Source organism: Maylandia zebra, linkage group LG5, assembly GCF_041146795.1.
Source record: "Maylandia zebra isolate NMK-2024a linkage group LG5, Mzebra_GT3a, whole genome shotgun sequence".
NCBI classification, from domain to species: domain Eukaryota; kingdom Metazoa; phylum Chordata; class Actinopteri; order Cichliformes; family Cichlidae; genus Maylandia; species Maylandia zebra.
The window spans coordinates 35,954,908-35,970,117 of NC_135171.1; the positions used below are offsets into that span (position 1 = coordinate 35,954,908).

A 15,210-nucleotide genomic window follows, 5' to 3' on the forward strand; every position below is an offset into this window, starting at 1 on the left:
TACACTTATTTTTGGAAATCTTTTATTAGTAAACAAATGACAATTCCCTTTTCACGCATTTCGAATTACACTGCAAACAAGTGTTTTCAGGGATATGTTACAATCAGTATGAAATATAGCAAAAAGCTAAATATGGTAACTACACTGCTGATGATTTTACTACAAATGGTGTACAGGTATATTTTTTTCTTCACACATCCGGCTTCGAATAGAGTTATTGATTTGTGTGCAGTTTGATGGTACATATGTACACTGTAAAAGATACATAACATAGCTTAAGCATATTCCCAGGGCCAGCCCAAGACTATCGATATTTTTCCAATGCAAAACTACAGGCACACAACTTCTATTCATGCCTCGTGTTTCCAAATGGGGGGAAATAATGTGCGGCATAATTAATAATCAAACCTTAAACATTCTAAGCAGTCATGTGATTAGCACTTAACTTAAATCAGAATTTTAAAAACAGAAGAGGTTAAGTATGCGTGTTGTGGTAACATGGCTTTGACATTATTTGGCAATAAGAATCAAACACACAGTCAAAACCTAAAGCAACATCAGGGGATATTAAGAAGTCTGAGGCTTTACAGAATTATTTCATCGAGTGACTTCACAGAGATAACACACTACAGGCAGAATGTTAGTAATATGAGCCAATACAAAAAAGTCAAAGTGCAGCTTTTAATGTAACAGCGTGATTTCCCTTTTGAATAAAAATCGGTAACACTGTGGTAAGTATTGGCTCGAGTTAATGTAGGTTTAATGTAGTGCTGGGTGAATTATCACAGATAGCAGAGCCAATTAAAAGTTTACATTTTCTCCTCTGGCTTTCAAGGTTTGACCCAGTCACACTGCCCCTCCGGTCGACTACAGATGGGTGACAAATTAAGTGAAAAATCTTAAAATCAATTATTCATTAACCCTAACACTAATCTTCATCAATAAAAGGTGTCCAATGCCTCCATTGGAGTTAAAGAGATCATGGAAAGTGGTGGGAACTTGCTTTGAAGCTGTCTTGGTGGTATGTGGTATGCCTTACTATGACTGTTTTTCTTTTAATTTGTCACCAGTCTGTATTTTTGAGCAAAACTGCAATTAAATCAACATAAAAGAAAAAGGAACAAAGACTGCATTTTTACACGAGGATCACTCTGGACTGATTTCCCTTGTTTTTAGGTCACATTTAGAGTGTGTCATAATTAATTCTATTGCACTCGACTCCCAACTCCTGAACATTATGCAGCACCACTCACTACACAACTCATCAGTAACAGAAACATTTCAGATGATGCAAGGCAAATAGTTGTTTGTGTGGACAGAAAAACAAATTAAGCTCACATCTGTACCTTTTTTTTTTCAAATTTTGAAAAGAGGTTTGGGGAATAAAATGACTCAAGAGATTCAGATAAGGATAAAATTAGTCAGTATAGGCTCAAGACTTAGATTTCAGGCCAACCTTTTTATAGACTGGGCGAGATTCTGGCTATTTTTGGCCACTGAACCCCCCCCCCAAAAAAAAAAAAAATTACTACCCACAAGTTAAAATTTCAGCTTATTATCTCAAAATTTCAGACCTCTGAGAAAATAACTTGAAATTATGAGTCAAACTTTTGGGACAACACCCGAAAAATTCACTTATGGGGAAAAAAAAAAGTTTCAGTGGGATAACAAGTTTCATTAAAGACAATGAATCAAAAACTCTTCCTGCAGTTTCTTTAGTGGCTGCTTGAGGCCAAAAAGGAGTCAATGTCTACCTTCATCTTTGGCACAAGCATATCAACAGCCTCAAAAGTTCAACAAATATGTGTGGTCTATATACCTAACTTTCTCTTTCATAACAACTGGAAGGGTGAGTGTTTTTCTCTTATAATCATTCTGATTTGGTTAAAGTTAGGGGTTTGAAGCGTCCCAGATGTGCCGACACAAGCATAAATTGGAGCTCTCCACTATGTTTGCGGTATTGACGTCTTTTAGAATAACTTTTATTGGAATTATCAAACAGATAATAAGGCCCCTGCTGTGCTTAGTCTGGCTAAACCTTTTGTGAGTCAGTTTTAGTGATTAAAATTCAAGTATTTTATCAATGGAGCCAGTCAACCAAGTTAGCATTAACTTAGCACTCCACGATCTGCCAGAAAAAGTTGAGCATTTAAAATGGAGAAATCCAGAAATGAATGGATGATGTCATCTTTCATATACAGTCTATAACCCACATAAAGATTGCTGCAGGAATTATGGCATCTAAACCAATCACAATATGACCCCACAACCAACAGGATCCGAAGGACATACGTGGTATACAGTACCAGATCTCAGTTCAGCCGTGCATCGAGAGCCTGGGGTTTAGAAGAATAAGGCAGAAAAGCTGAAAGAAAAGGAAAATCAGAAAGGAGATTCTGGAACAAAGCACACAGTGTGTAATTCAGGACAAAATACAGGCCAAGGTTCATTAAGGGGTCAGCATGTCGACACAGCGCCATGTCTAATTCTCTACCCATAACCTTCTCCTAACGGGAGATTTAAGCTCTAAAATATGAGTTTCCTCTCGACGAGGTTTAGTTTCCAGCTCTTGCTATTTTCATCAGAGGCCAAGTAGTAAAACAACATTGGATGTGTGAGCTGGGGCTGATTATGTGGTGAGAAAAAAAAAAGAAACCAAAAAAGGAAAGATGAAAAATGTTTATGGGACAATTAAAGAATTTGGCAAGTCCTCACAAAAATCAACCTCCCTTGTTAAAGTGTTGTAAAGTAGCAGCAAAAGAGTAAAGACAGGCGTGTTTGCCAGTGAAACGTTACAATGGGATAAGAAAAAAAAGGGGGACTGGCAGGATGCTCTGTACCTTGGGCATTATGAAGCACTTCATACACAGGATGCTGTAAAGACTTCTTCAGTGATTATAAAGGGAAATGGGGAACAGATGTGAGCAGCTGGAACTCTTACCATATAATAATCAAGAGTGAGTATTTTGTCCTGATTACAGCACCATCACAGGGAGGGTCTGATAATGAGGTTCCTCTAATCATAGACGGTGAAATTTGTTGTCATTCTTGGGAACAAGTGGCAGTGAAAACATCTTTCTAAGCCACAGAGAGAAAAAGATCAAAGCTGACAATAAAAGGAAAAGCTAAATTTCAGGGAAAAATGCTTATTTGTTTTCCGGCAGAGTGCTAGACAAACAACAGGAGTCTGTCCATCACGTATAAACCACTGGCAGTCAGCCGGTTAAAAACACCAAGCCTGACTCTCTCCTGGCTCCAGCCACATATTTACCATTTAGACATGACAGCAATATCAATTTTCCAAAAAGCTGAACTATTTCTCCAATGTAAAGGAAGAAGGCTCCCACACATCTTTCATTTCTGCTTCTTTTACTGTGTGATTGTGGTTTACATCAAAACATCCCACTGGTATTTTGCCTCGGTTAAAGCAGCAATCACACAATAAAATTTAAATTAAGCGTGCACAATCCTTCTTGGAGTGGACTGTGGCTGGAAACGACTGACGCTGCGATGAAAGGATCACAGGGAGAGCCAGGCTTTTTATTAGGATGACTAACATCATTTTTTTTCCTTCAAAATCTTATATAAAATATTAAATTCACACTTTTGGTTCTTTCAGAATGCTTGGAGAGAGATCTCCCAAAAGAAAGGCAATAACTTAAGTACTATGAAAATAAGTTTTCAAGATTTAACCACTTCATTTCATGTTTTTGGTTGAAAGATAGTAGATCTGTACAAATGTACAATTATAAACGACTGAATGCATCCATCAGTCTGTAGATGTACAGTTAAGCTGAGGAATTTAGAGTTATAATGCACCAGAGAGAGAAAATTGCATGTATGCATGTCACTGGCATCGCTGTTTGTTAATTCTCAGTAAACCTGAGAACTGATTTTCTCCGGCTAGGAGTTTTCAAACAAAACACAATGACCTGCTGTTTTTGACTGCCATGAAAATATATTTGCTACAACTCTCCGAGTGTCACTGACCCACTCGGGTGTCTGTGGTGCAGGCGTTTGAGGGTTTGCCGTGGCTTTAAGCTGAAGCAGGCCAGAAAAAAGAAAATGGGCAAAGCTTGTATCACAGGTCACGTTGGAGGGGAGGGAAGACAGTCACCAGCGTCATCAGCAGCACGTCCTGCGAGACTCTGAGGCCTGACGACCCAATTTGAAACCTCTTGCTGAAGAGCCTCCAGCTTCGTCTACAACAGGGATGCGCTTACCTTAGAGAAGACACACACATAAAGGTATCAGCCTACCCTTTTCTATTTCAGGTTGTTCACTTTTATCTTTTACTCTTAAACAATATTTTATTTATTTCAAATTTAAAGATTTGTTTAGTGCAACATCACACAGCATTTATAATAAAACTGTAGTTGTGTCCCAGGTTAATGCACTCATTCACTTCTTCACTAACACTTCCAGAGAAGTTCTACATAGAGGAATATACAGTGAACATTTTAGACACTGGTGATTTTCTATATAATGTTTAAGGGAACCTGTTGTGTTCATTTCCTGCTACTTGTTTTCTTTTTCTTGGACTATTAAGGTAGCTTTGCATGAATTAGTGTATAACAAATGTATTCAACTAGGGCTGTTCGATATAACGATATATATCGGATGACGATATAAAAATGTCTATCATTTCATTTTACGCTATCGTTTGTTTCGTGGTGTCGCAAAATAAACTCTTTACGGCAATATTTTTTCATCGTTTTGACGGTCACTGTAGTGGCTATATTAATTTCTTAAAGTTCTCTCTTTCTCTTATATTTAATATAACCACACTACAGATGGACAAGCGCCTGTTTTTATGCTTTGTGGTTAGCAACAATGACGGCAACAGCATCGCGTGTCTGCTTGTTTATGTTCCACATAAACCTTTCACAATAAAGCTCAAGATCCTGTTGAGACTTTTCAAAATAAACTGAATCACGTGAAAGAGCAGATTATTTACGCATGAGAATTAAAAAAGAGCCGCCAGGTGCTAAAAAATAAACCTTAGACTCAAACGTTAGAACAGGCTGTTCCCCGCAGCACGCAGTGTAATAAATACTCACAAAGAAAATGGCGGCCTTTACAACTTATGTCTAAAAATGTATAGTTTCATGCATCGGTTAAAACACTCGACTCGAAACACTTCCCGCAAGTCGAGCTGCCCGAGATTCACAGAATTTACAGAAAATGATACATTTGTGTGATTTATATCGTTATCGGACGATAGAATTCTTATATCGGGATATGAGATTTTGGTCATATCGCACAGCCCTATATTCAACTACCATCCAAAAATGAACAGTACTGGTAATTACCCAAAATTATATTTTATATTTCTGTAATGGTTAATTCACCATTTTGTGCAAATTCATTAATTGATATTTTTTAATGCTACAGTTTAATTTTTGTTATCCATGACTGTTCAAATTTTCTGGTTAACAAAAATTCAGGAAAAATAGTAAAACACGTAAGTACTTTTGATTAGGCTGTCAAATTACAGTTATTTGCTTGCATTCCTAAACCCCAAAAATAGATTTTAATGGTTAAATCTTTAGTTTTAAATAGGTTTTAATAGGAGTAGCCTTAATAACGGTCTGGGTCCATCTTGTATGCAGTATGGAACTGAGACATATCTACAGCGTAGATATGTCTCAGTTTAGTGTTTAGTGAAGCTCAAGTTTGACTGCACTGCAAGATATGGTAGTATTCATTGTAGATGGTGACAGCAGTACAAAATACTGCATTGTGTATTATTACATCTGGGACTCCTGGTATAAAACTTTAAGTAGAGTTTAGACTAAACATCGGTTTCTTTTAAAGCATCTTTCAAAAAGAAGCCGAAAGCTACTGCAGAGTAGTTGTGTTCATGTTGCATGTTACTAATTGGGTTTTTTCAAATAAATACTCCTTAATTTCTTTATGTTCTGAGATTTCTCACTTTATACTGACTAATCTTGACCGACCAGAGTTTCATTAAACATACCCCGAGTATCCAGTAGAGTTGTAAGCTTGTTAATTTAGCAAGTAGTATAACTGCTCATAAGAATTCTTCAGGCAAACTATAATCACTTTAATTTTGAGTGTACAGTGTATTTACAAAGTACTACCCATGGCTCTAAAGTATTCGTAGTAAGATTGTGGTGAAAACTATCAGAGAAATATGTACATTATATACAGTGTACGTTGTTTTTTTGTTCAGTGAAACTCTAGTTTGTGTGTTATTTTGGCAGAACTGGATCAACTGCTCCTCTCTCCACTTGTCTCCTCAATTTTTTTAAGTCTCAACGTGTTATGATTAAGTGGATTCTGCTTTACTTCCAACTCCCACACATAAAACAACAACTAAACATTACAAAATTATGTCTCTAATAGACAGTATTTTTTTTAAATGCTATTCATTGCTTGATTTATCATCGCAAGATCCTGTGGCTGTTCGGGCCCGCACGACCAAATATACAAGAAACACACTCACTTATCTCTACAAACACCTCGTTGATGTTAATGGCATTCTTGGCGCTGGTTTCTACAAAGATGGCATGGATGGAGTCAGCATAGTCCTTGGCATCCTTCTCTGGCACTTCCCTGGAGATGCGGGAGATGTGTCAGAAATATTATGTTGCAATTTGTACACAGTTTCTCAGATTTCATGCCTGACCTGATAACCATCAAATGTTTTTCTACAGACGTTATGGAGAAGATTTTGCAATTTCATGGATAAGTCTGAGCCAAAAAAACCCAACAACAACAACAACATAGGAAAGGATAAATACCATTAGAGCTTATTAAATCCACTAAAAATAACTAGAACTTTGAACCCAGTAATCTACATTTTAAATTCCTATAATGATAAAAGGTCAAGACAAATGAGACTTTAATACACATATGCCTATATTTACAGTACAGAACAGGCTTCATGGCATTTCTGAGGCAAACATTAAATATTATTCTGACAGAAAAGGTCACGATACATCCTCCGCACAATATTTTTCTACTCTACCAAACAAAATTCTCTACTGATGTTAAATGAGGGCTCATAATCACAGTGAATACGAGAAGTGTTCACAGCACAGCTGAGGTTTACCTGGCATCTGACAGGTCACATTTGTTCCCAGCGATTGCGACAACTATATTAGGAGGGCCATGTTGGCGGAGCTCTTTCACCCAGTTCTTCAGTGTTTGTAAGGAGTCCTGATGGCACAGGTTAGTAAGGTGTGATACTGAATAAAACAATACTAAGACAAGCACACAGTATCTACTGTGGAAGTTTAAGGAACAGGCTGGAAGTCAAGAGAGTTAAATGAGATAATCAAAACCAGTTATGGTATAGTTATGGATAAATTACTTATTTATTTTCACTTGGGACGGCATGGTGGAGCAGTCACTGTCACCTCACAGGCAGACTGTCTGTGGCCCTTCTGCATGTACTCCCTATGCATACGTGGGTTCTCTGTGGGTACTCTGCCTTAAACAGTTATTCAGAATTGGCAGTAGGTGTGAAGGAGAGTGTAAATGGCTGTCTGTTACGCTATGTTAAGCCTATGATAGACTGGTGACCTCTCCGAGGTGTACCCTGCCTCTCCCCCAACTCCACCCTCTCACTGACCCTGAATCAAATAAGGGGTTAAGACAATGGATGGCTCGATGGATTAGTTTGGGTGGGTTTTTTTTCATATTTTTGGTCTTATTGTATTTTATTTAATATGCCAATCTTTTTAATTTAAGCCACTTGTTATAGGTTTGTTGTGTTTAACTCAATTTTAGCTGTGGTAACAGGAATATCCCAAGTCTGGATAAATAAAGTACAACTTATCTTGCCTTAGCGTAAGGACTAGAAAGGGGGGGGGGAGCCTGTCCATGCATCCATCCACCCACCCACCCATTTTCTGCTGCTTATTGGGGACGGTTACAGAGACGACAGTCTAAGCAGAGATGCCCAGACCTGGTTCTCCCTGGCCACCTCCTCTAGCTCTTCTGAGTGGCACGCCAAGGTGTTCCCAAGCCAGCCGGAAGATATAAACTCTTCTGCATGATCTGCTTCTCCCAGTTGGACATGTCCAAAACTTGTTTCCAGGAGGCATCCTTATCAGATGCCTGAAGCTAAAGAGTCAACCTAGCTTTCTCAAAAGCTGAAAAACACCTGGATAGAATTTCTTCATCAATATGAAGCAAACAATTTATGACATGTTTACCAGTGAAATCTAGAGGTGGTGGTAGGAGGAGATTTTCTTTGGACAGTCCTGTTTCTAATCTTCACAGTAAGCTAACTGAAGCTAGATGATTCACGTGATGAGAGTCCTCTCAATACGTATGTCATTAATGGCAAAGACATTGTATTTGCTAAAATAGTAAACAATTCTTTCAATACACGTGAATTAAACACTCATGAGATGATTAGTATCTGAGGAAAAGTGAATATCACCTCTTTTGTGATGTCATATACAATGATTGCCGCTGCTGAACCTCTGTAGTACATGGGCGCCAGAGCACGAAACTATCGGGAGACAAAGAACAGCCAAGTAAAAAACAAGCCAACGATGACTAACATCCTATATCAGTCAAGAACGTCTGTCAAGAACCTTAATCGTCTATTAAACTTGATTTTATTGTGACATCAGAGAGTCTGACTTTAGCTTTGAAGCTATGTGAAATTAAACAAAAACAGCATAAAAACAAAAATTAAAATGACTCTATTCAATGAACAATCCCAACCCATCTCTGATGATCATTTACTCTCACTTCCTCCTAGTTTTTAAATTTTGGATATGAAAAGAGATCCAAATATACAATTTCAGTATAGCTGCACCACACAGACATTCAACAATGTTTTTCACAGGCTTAGGATAATCCATTATATAGGCACAGACCTATGACGGTTACATCGCCACGTCTTTCTTTAAACTCAATTATGCTAACTGTATCAAACTCAGCAGAGAGTATAAAAATAGGCAAAGGAGACAGAAGATGTACTATTTTACAAACTAAAGGCCTGGGATTCTGAGCCTATAATCCAAGAGGCTTTATTCAAAATGAGCACATGGCAAGTCTTTCCACCACTGCCTCACACATGTGAAAGCTATCAAGAGAAAGATGAGCAGAAAGTGTCAAAAGCTGTTAGAGTTTGGATATTTATGGAACACTATACATGTGATCTTAGCCCAATACGTCAGAAAGCTCCGCGTAATCAAAGCAGCATGTGCAAAAATTTCTAAATCCATAGCTGCCTGGGAGGCTGGGGGTTTGCCAGGATTTGGTATTTTGTTGGTAAAATACTTCTCTGTGCACAGTAAGGACTAACTTCGACAATGGGATCTGTCATAATATTTAAAAACACCTTCAACCACATGTGAAGGGAACAAATGAGGTTAAATGCAGCTGATACACCAGTCAAAAGAGAGCACTGAGATCTGCAAACAGGCGGCAGATTTTGTGAGTGATTTAGCTTCATTTCCACTAATCAAAGCAACTACATTTATGCTACAATTTTAAAGTACTTCCCAAGCTTCTCCTATATTAGAAATGACAGAGATCAAGCTTTTGCCTGCAGCTGCAGTTGATTCTGGGCTAGAAAAAAAGACTGTGCACTTTATTTTCTTTGACTTTTTTTGCCTAACAAACAGAAATTCCTAACTATGATTTAATGGTGTAGCTTCAGACCATAGTATTACCTTTATTCTTGAGTACAAGACCCCCATAGTGTATGTATTTTACTGTTTTGTTAATGTATACTTTACTGTACATAACTTAGAGCCCAAATGTTTATTGCTGAACTGCTATGCCTGCTGAAACACATACAGACTATAAATAATTATGTAAAACTGTTAAGAAATAGAGATAATTAGGGGTTTAAACATGTTTTGTTCTGCTTTTGAGCAAAAAAATGACACTTAAAGATATGAAAAATCACAAAGGGAGAATCTCTTCATGCCTTCTTGCAGTAAATTCTGCACTGAGGCTTTTGACAGGCCAATAAAACCATGTGTCATGTATTAACTAATGATATTTATTTTAAAAGAAACAGCTCATGTCTCAGAAAGACCTTCACTTGGAATGACCCTGCCTTCCCGCCAATTCTATTTTCCTTTACAATACGATGGAATAAACTATCCATCTTGGAGTGACATCGTTACCTCAGGAAAGCACACATTCCACATAATTATAGTTGTTACTGGCCCCGTCCACCAACAGGAATCCAGCCTGGGATATTTGGCAGAGGCACTGAGGAGAGTGCTGTCTGTTTCACTGGCCAGTGCTGTGCTGCACCACCGCCAGTCCTGTGTGGTCTATCTGTGTTTTAACCCAAAGAGCAATCATAGTGAGGCCAGACGATTGGCCACACAGCAGTGCAGAAAACAGCCCCAGTGATGCCCAGTGAGTACTGATTAATTGCAGAAACCACAAGCTGGGTGTGTAATGAAAGGCACCCTCCTATTCCGTTAGGACGCATGCTCCCTTTTGCTTGTTTTCTGTAAAAAGGAGCAGTCCTCCAGGGGGAGGCCTGGATGGGCTGTTGACAGCTGGGCTCAGATGTGCTCGTAAGGCCTCATCTGGTCTTGAGATATGGGTTTTGCTTGTGGAAATCACTGAGCTTTCCTTTCTGCCCTAGTCTCTCCTTTCACATGCATTGGCTGGCTTTGTGTTCCTCGTTCTCAACTCCACAGATTTCAATAGGCCAAAGCTCCACCGAGGTTAGAAAACAAGCCATGAAAAGCCTCCAAATACCACAACAGTCTTGTAGGGGAAAAAAAAAAAAACGCAGACACATGCGAAACCTACCAAAGGAATGTTGCTACTTTTTCAGTCGCAGATGTGAGCCACTTGGAAAACCGAGAGGCCACATGGGCATGAAAAAGTGAACAAAAATGAGAGGGAAAAAATAACCCAGAAGAAAATGAAATAAAATGTTGCACAGATGAAAGCAAAGGAGAAAAAAAGAGGACATGATGACGTAGAGTGGCACTGGCTCAAAGATAAGATACAGCAGCAGCGCATGCCAGTGAGCTCAGAAAGCTTGAGTTTTATCCTCTTGTCTGATTTTAAATTGGCTTCCTGAATGTCCCTGAAGTCCACAAAAAAACAGAGGAATAAAACACAAGCAGCATCTTATCTCACCTCTCCAGCGAATGCAGCACTAGGGGTACCACATTACAATAGAAAGTCTTACGCATGAGAAAAGGAGAAGGCCTTGAGCATAAAAAAGGAAGTGGCGTGAATATGTAATGCAGAGAAAGGTCGGCTATAGCGTGAGTCAAGCGAAAGCAGTTCCTTACGCTACATATCGATTTCACCGGCTTAAATGAAAACGCCAAAATACAGCTTCTCTCCTATATCGCATATCATTTGCAAAGTGTGATTCGAGTTCTGACCGTTGCATGGGTGGCAAAATATTTCATAATGTATATTTACAAACACACAGCAGAGCAGATCAGATAAGAAGAGCTGCATCGGCATATAAACTGCTGACAAACAACACTTTGGAGAAGTGTGAAAACATAAAATAACAAAACAATGCCAGTGGTTCCCTTTTTTGTTTGTCTCTAAAAAACTAACACAATTACGAGGAGGAGAGAGGAGGAAGGGAGAGAGATCAAAGGCGACAAAAGGAAAAAATGTAACCTTTTTTATGTGACTTCACTCACTAAATTAAAATTTGGAAAAGGAACTCTTAGAACAAGAGTACTAAAATAAGTTGATTATAAGTGAACTGGAAGAATTCTACCTATAGTAAGGTAAATATTGCCCCCTATCAGAAGTTATGACTAACTGCAGTATTCAGTTTTCTTATGGTTGGTTTAAGGAATGATGTACGTGTGGGCAATTCTTTCACATGCTTTCAAAGAACACGGTGGGGATAAGTAGACCGTTCAATACTACAAACAGGTTGATGGTAATATAAAAACTATTCACTGAAGCTGTTACGATTAATACCTCAGCACATAATACTAACCCGCTCCTGTCCTGCCGTGTCCCAGATCAGGAATTTGTGCAGCTCATTTTGGTATTGCACTGTTTTGGTCATGAAGGATGCCCTGGTGAAGAGAAACATGACACGTTGCAGATTTGAAAAATAAACACTTGCAGATTTTTTTCCTGTTTACCATTAAACTGTGTTCTAGCAATAAAAAGCTGATTTACATCACATCAATCTGAGCCAGCTCAGTACTGGATTCTTTAAGTCTGACAGCAAAACTAACATTTGGTCTCAATTACAAAACTGGAGATTTCAAGAACAAATTTCAATAACAACCCGTTTGCCAATAATCATCAGATATTTCAAAGTGCCAAAAATAAGTGTGTGGAGCAGCTGTTTGTATCTAGTATTTATTATTTCTTCTCCTGTTAAAAAGTATGCTGACAAAAAAGTTTAAAAAAATACTAAAAATTCCTGCCACCACATATCAAACTTGAGTTTTAAAGATGTTTATGTTACTTGAGCTCAAGCAAGAAAAATTTGATTTTATTTTGTACAATGTTATAACATAGAAAAACTCATTTATTTATCCTATGAAATGGTAAATGGCCTGTATTTATATAGCGCTTTACATAGTCCCTAAGGACCCCAAAGCACTTTACACGTTCAGTCACACACACATTCACACACTGGTGATGGCAGCTACATTGTAGCTACAGCTGCCCTGGGGCGCACTGACAGAGGCGAGGCCGCCGGACACTGGCGCCACCGGGCCCTCTGACCACCACCAGTAGGCAATGGGTGAAGTGTCTTGCCCAAGGACACAACGACCGAGACTGTCCAAACCGGGGCTCGAACCGGCAACCTTCCAATTACAAGACAAACTGCCAACTCTTGAGCCACGATCGCCCCCTATGAAAGGCTAAATGTCAAAACTGCACAGTTCAGTTGTAAAGCTGTTTTCTTAGTTCCTTGTTCGAAAATGTCAGAAAACAAATATTGTTCATAATACGTTCAAAAATTTGTTGGATGAAAAAGTCTTTGACACCAAAGTTACTTAGTTTAGCCACAGACAAAGAACACAAGAAAGTCCAGATATTTTGAAATCTGGAGCAAACGAGTTATTTAAGAAGTGATTTTCATGCCCATTTCTTTGCCAGTGGTTAACTGATAACTCTAATGGGCATCATAACGACCTGTAAAACTACAACAAATGAGGGAGATGGAAAAAATAAAACTTCTGTGGAAGTGGAAGGCAGCAAAACATACCCAATAGTTGGATTAATGTTTGGGTCAAAGCTGTCCTCCACAAATCTCCAAACAATACTTGACTTTCCAACTCCAGTATCCTGCACAGACAAAATAAAGATCATGCTTACTAAACATGGTACTTGAAGAATATGAGAACAATCTTTGGCAATATGCCTGGATATTAAAACATTTTTATGGGATCCTCTTCCTTCCTGCCACTGCTGGTATAAATCTGTAAATTACTTATGGAAGAGGGAAAAGGGTTTACATTGTTTACATTAGGAGAAAAAGAAGAGGACAAGTCTGACCTGAGCGTTATCACGAGATACGCCCACAGACAATGGTGGTTTATGCTGCTGCTGTAGCAGTCTAGACATGGATGTTTTGTTTGTGTGGTCCATCAGTTAACCATTTATTCAGTAACATATCTTGTTTTAACTAATTTAATTATCTTAAAGATGACCAAAATGATACATAATCAGGGTTGTCATAATTCCAGTCTGCTAGTTAATGAACTAGCTTATTGTCTCTATGCTATCTTAATCTTATTAGTAGATCTACAGAAAATGAATGGCTAATCATCCTGTTTTGTTGTGTCTTTATTTCCAATTAAAATATGCATTAAGTTAATGAGCCTCATTTGTAAATAAATACTGCAGGAATGACTAGTAATGCTGTCTAACATAGCTACAGATGTGTGTTGAAATGAAGGGACAAAAAAAATCAACACAAAATGTTTTGGTAAGCTGCCGAATAAACCAGCAGTGCAGCTTCACCGCACCATAGATTTGAGTCACGGAAACTCTACTAAAGGTGCCCAAGCCACTTTTATGTAAGCTGTTCAGTGATGGTGGTGGAAGGCCTGTCTGACAAGTCAGCACAAAATGTGATTTGAAAGATGACTGTCAGTGTCATAGCAGACATTGTTTTCATGCTGGTCATTCCATTCAGAGAGCCCTCATGGCCTATGAATGACGTTTCCTGTTAGAAATTACCGTCAGTGACAGGGTAGAGGTGACCACACCACGCAAAGGACGTCGCTAAATACAAACCAGCAAAGTCTTCCTGCTATCAAAATAGAGCCGCTGTAGGGGTTAATAGTGAGATTTTGCAGGTTATCACAACTTTAGAGTATGAATGTACGCATAGTTTCCTAGAGAGCAATGTGACAGCGCCAAATGTCTTGTTTTTGTCCAAAAGAGATCAGAACTTAAAGATATTAAATTTACATTGACACTAATGATTGAGATTTACCTGATCTATTCTTAAAATAGCAGCAGGCTGACTATTTTCTAATTTGAGTAATAATATTGTCAACGCTGATGTAATCCTGTAAGTGGATGACAGAGAAAAGAAGATGTGAGGATGTTCCTTCAGTAGTGGATAATACAATTTGAATGGGACGTTGATCAAGTGATTGATGCCTTGTGCAGCTACTGAGTGTAATTCAATGTAGATAAGCATGAGTGTCATCACTGGCGCAGATCTATTTATTTTGAGGTTGTATTGCCACTCACTATATCAGAAATTTTCATTACGGTCCATTAGAGAAGTATAGGTATGTGTTATGTGGAAGTAGAGCAGGACAGCTACATTAATGCTCCAGTTAAAGTGTGCATATGTACAATCAGATTGAAAAATATCGATGCTTACTCACCCCCAAGAGGCAGACTTTTAACTCTCTCAGAGCCATATCGATCTCCTCTCTCACATCGAATTTGCGATGAAGATCATTGGCTGTTTTCTCCTCTGCTTGCCTTTTTTTTTTTTTTAAATCTTGAATATTCTTCAGGTGGTCTTTGTTTACAAACAACTTTACAACATCGTGTTCTGAAGCTGGCATACGCACATCTTAGGTTGGGTAACAACTCTCGCTGTAAACGTTAAAACGTCCTGCAGGTCGTCGTATTTGCCATGTTGTGATTATTGTAAACAGCTACCTCCACCACATCGCCGAGTCTCCATCTTGAACTACGGCATGCGATCACGTGACTGCTTCGGCTTTTTTTTTCTTCCTTTCTCCTTTTTTTTCTTTTGGAGATACACAAAGCCCT

The 15,210-nt window shown here is 38.5% G+C and overlaps 1 protein-coding gene across 1 annotated transcript; it reads right to left on the reverse strand.

The window, feature by feature from the left end:
• rab22a (RAB22A, member RAS oncogene family) lies at positions 1 to 15,139 on the reverse strand. The gene is made up of 7 exons (XM_004547612.6): positions 14,814 to 15,139; positions 13,175 to 13,254; positions 11,942 to 12,023; positions 8,417 to 8,488; positions 7,079 to 7,185; positions 6,470 to 6,579; positions 1 to 4,223 (listed from the first exon to the last, which is right to left on the reverse strand). The coding sequence occupies exons 1-7, from the start codon at positions 14,997 to 14,999 to the stop codon at positions 4,126 to 4,128; spliced, it is 735 nt and encodes a 244-aa protein (XP_004547669.2). The 5' UTR covers positions 15,000 to 15,139; the 3' UTR covers positions 1 to 4,125.
• Between the last annotated feature and the right edge of the window lie 71 nt (positions 15,140 to 15,210).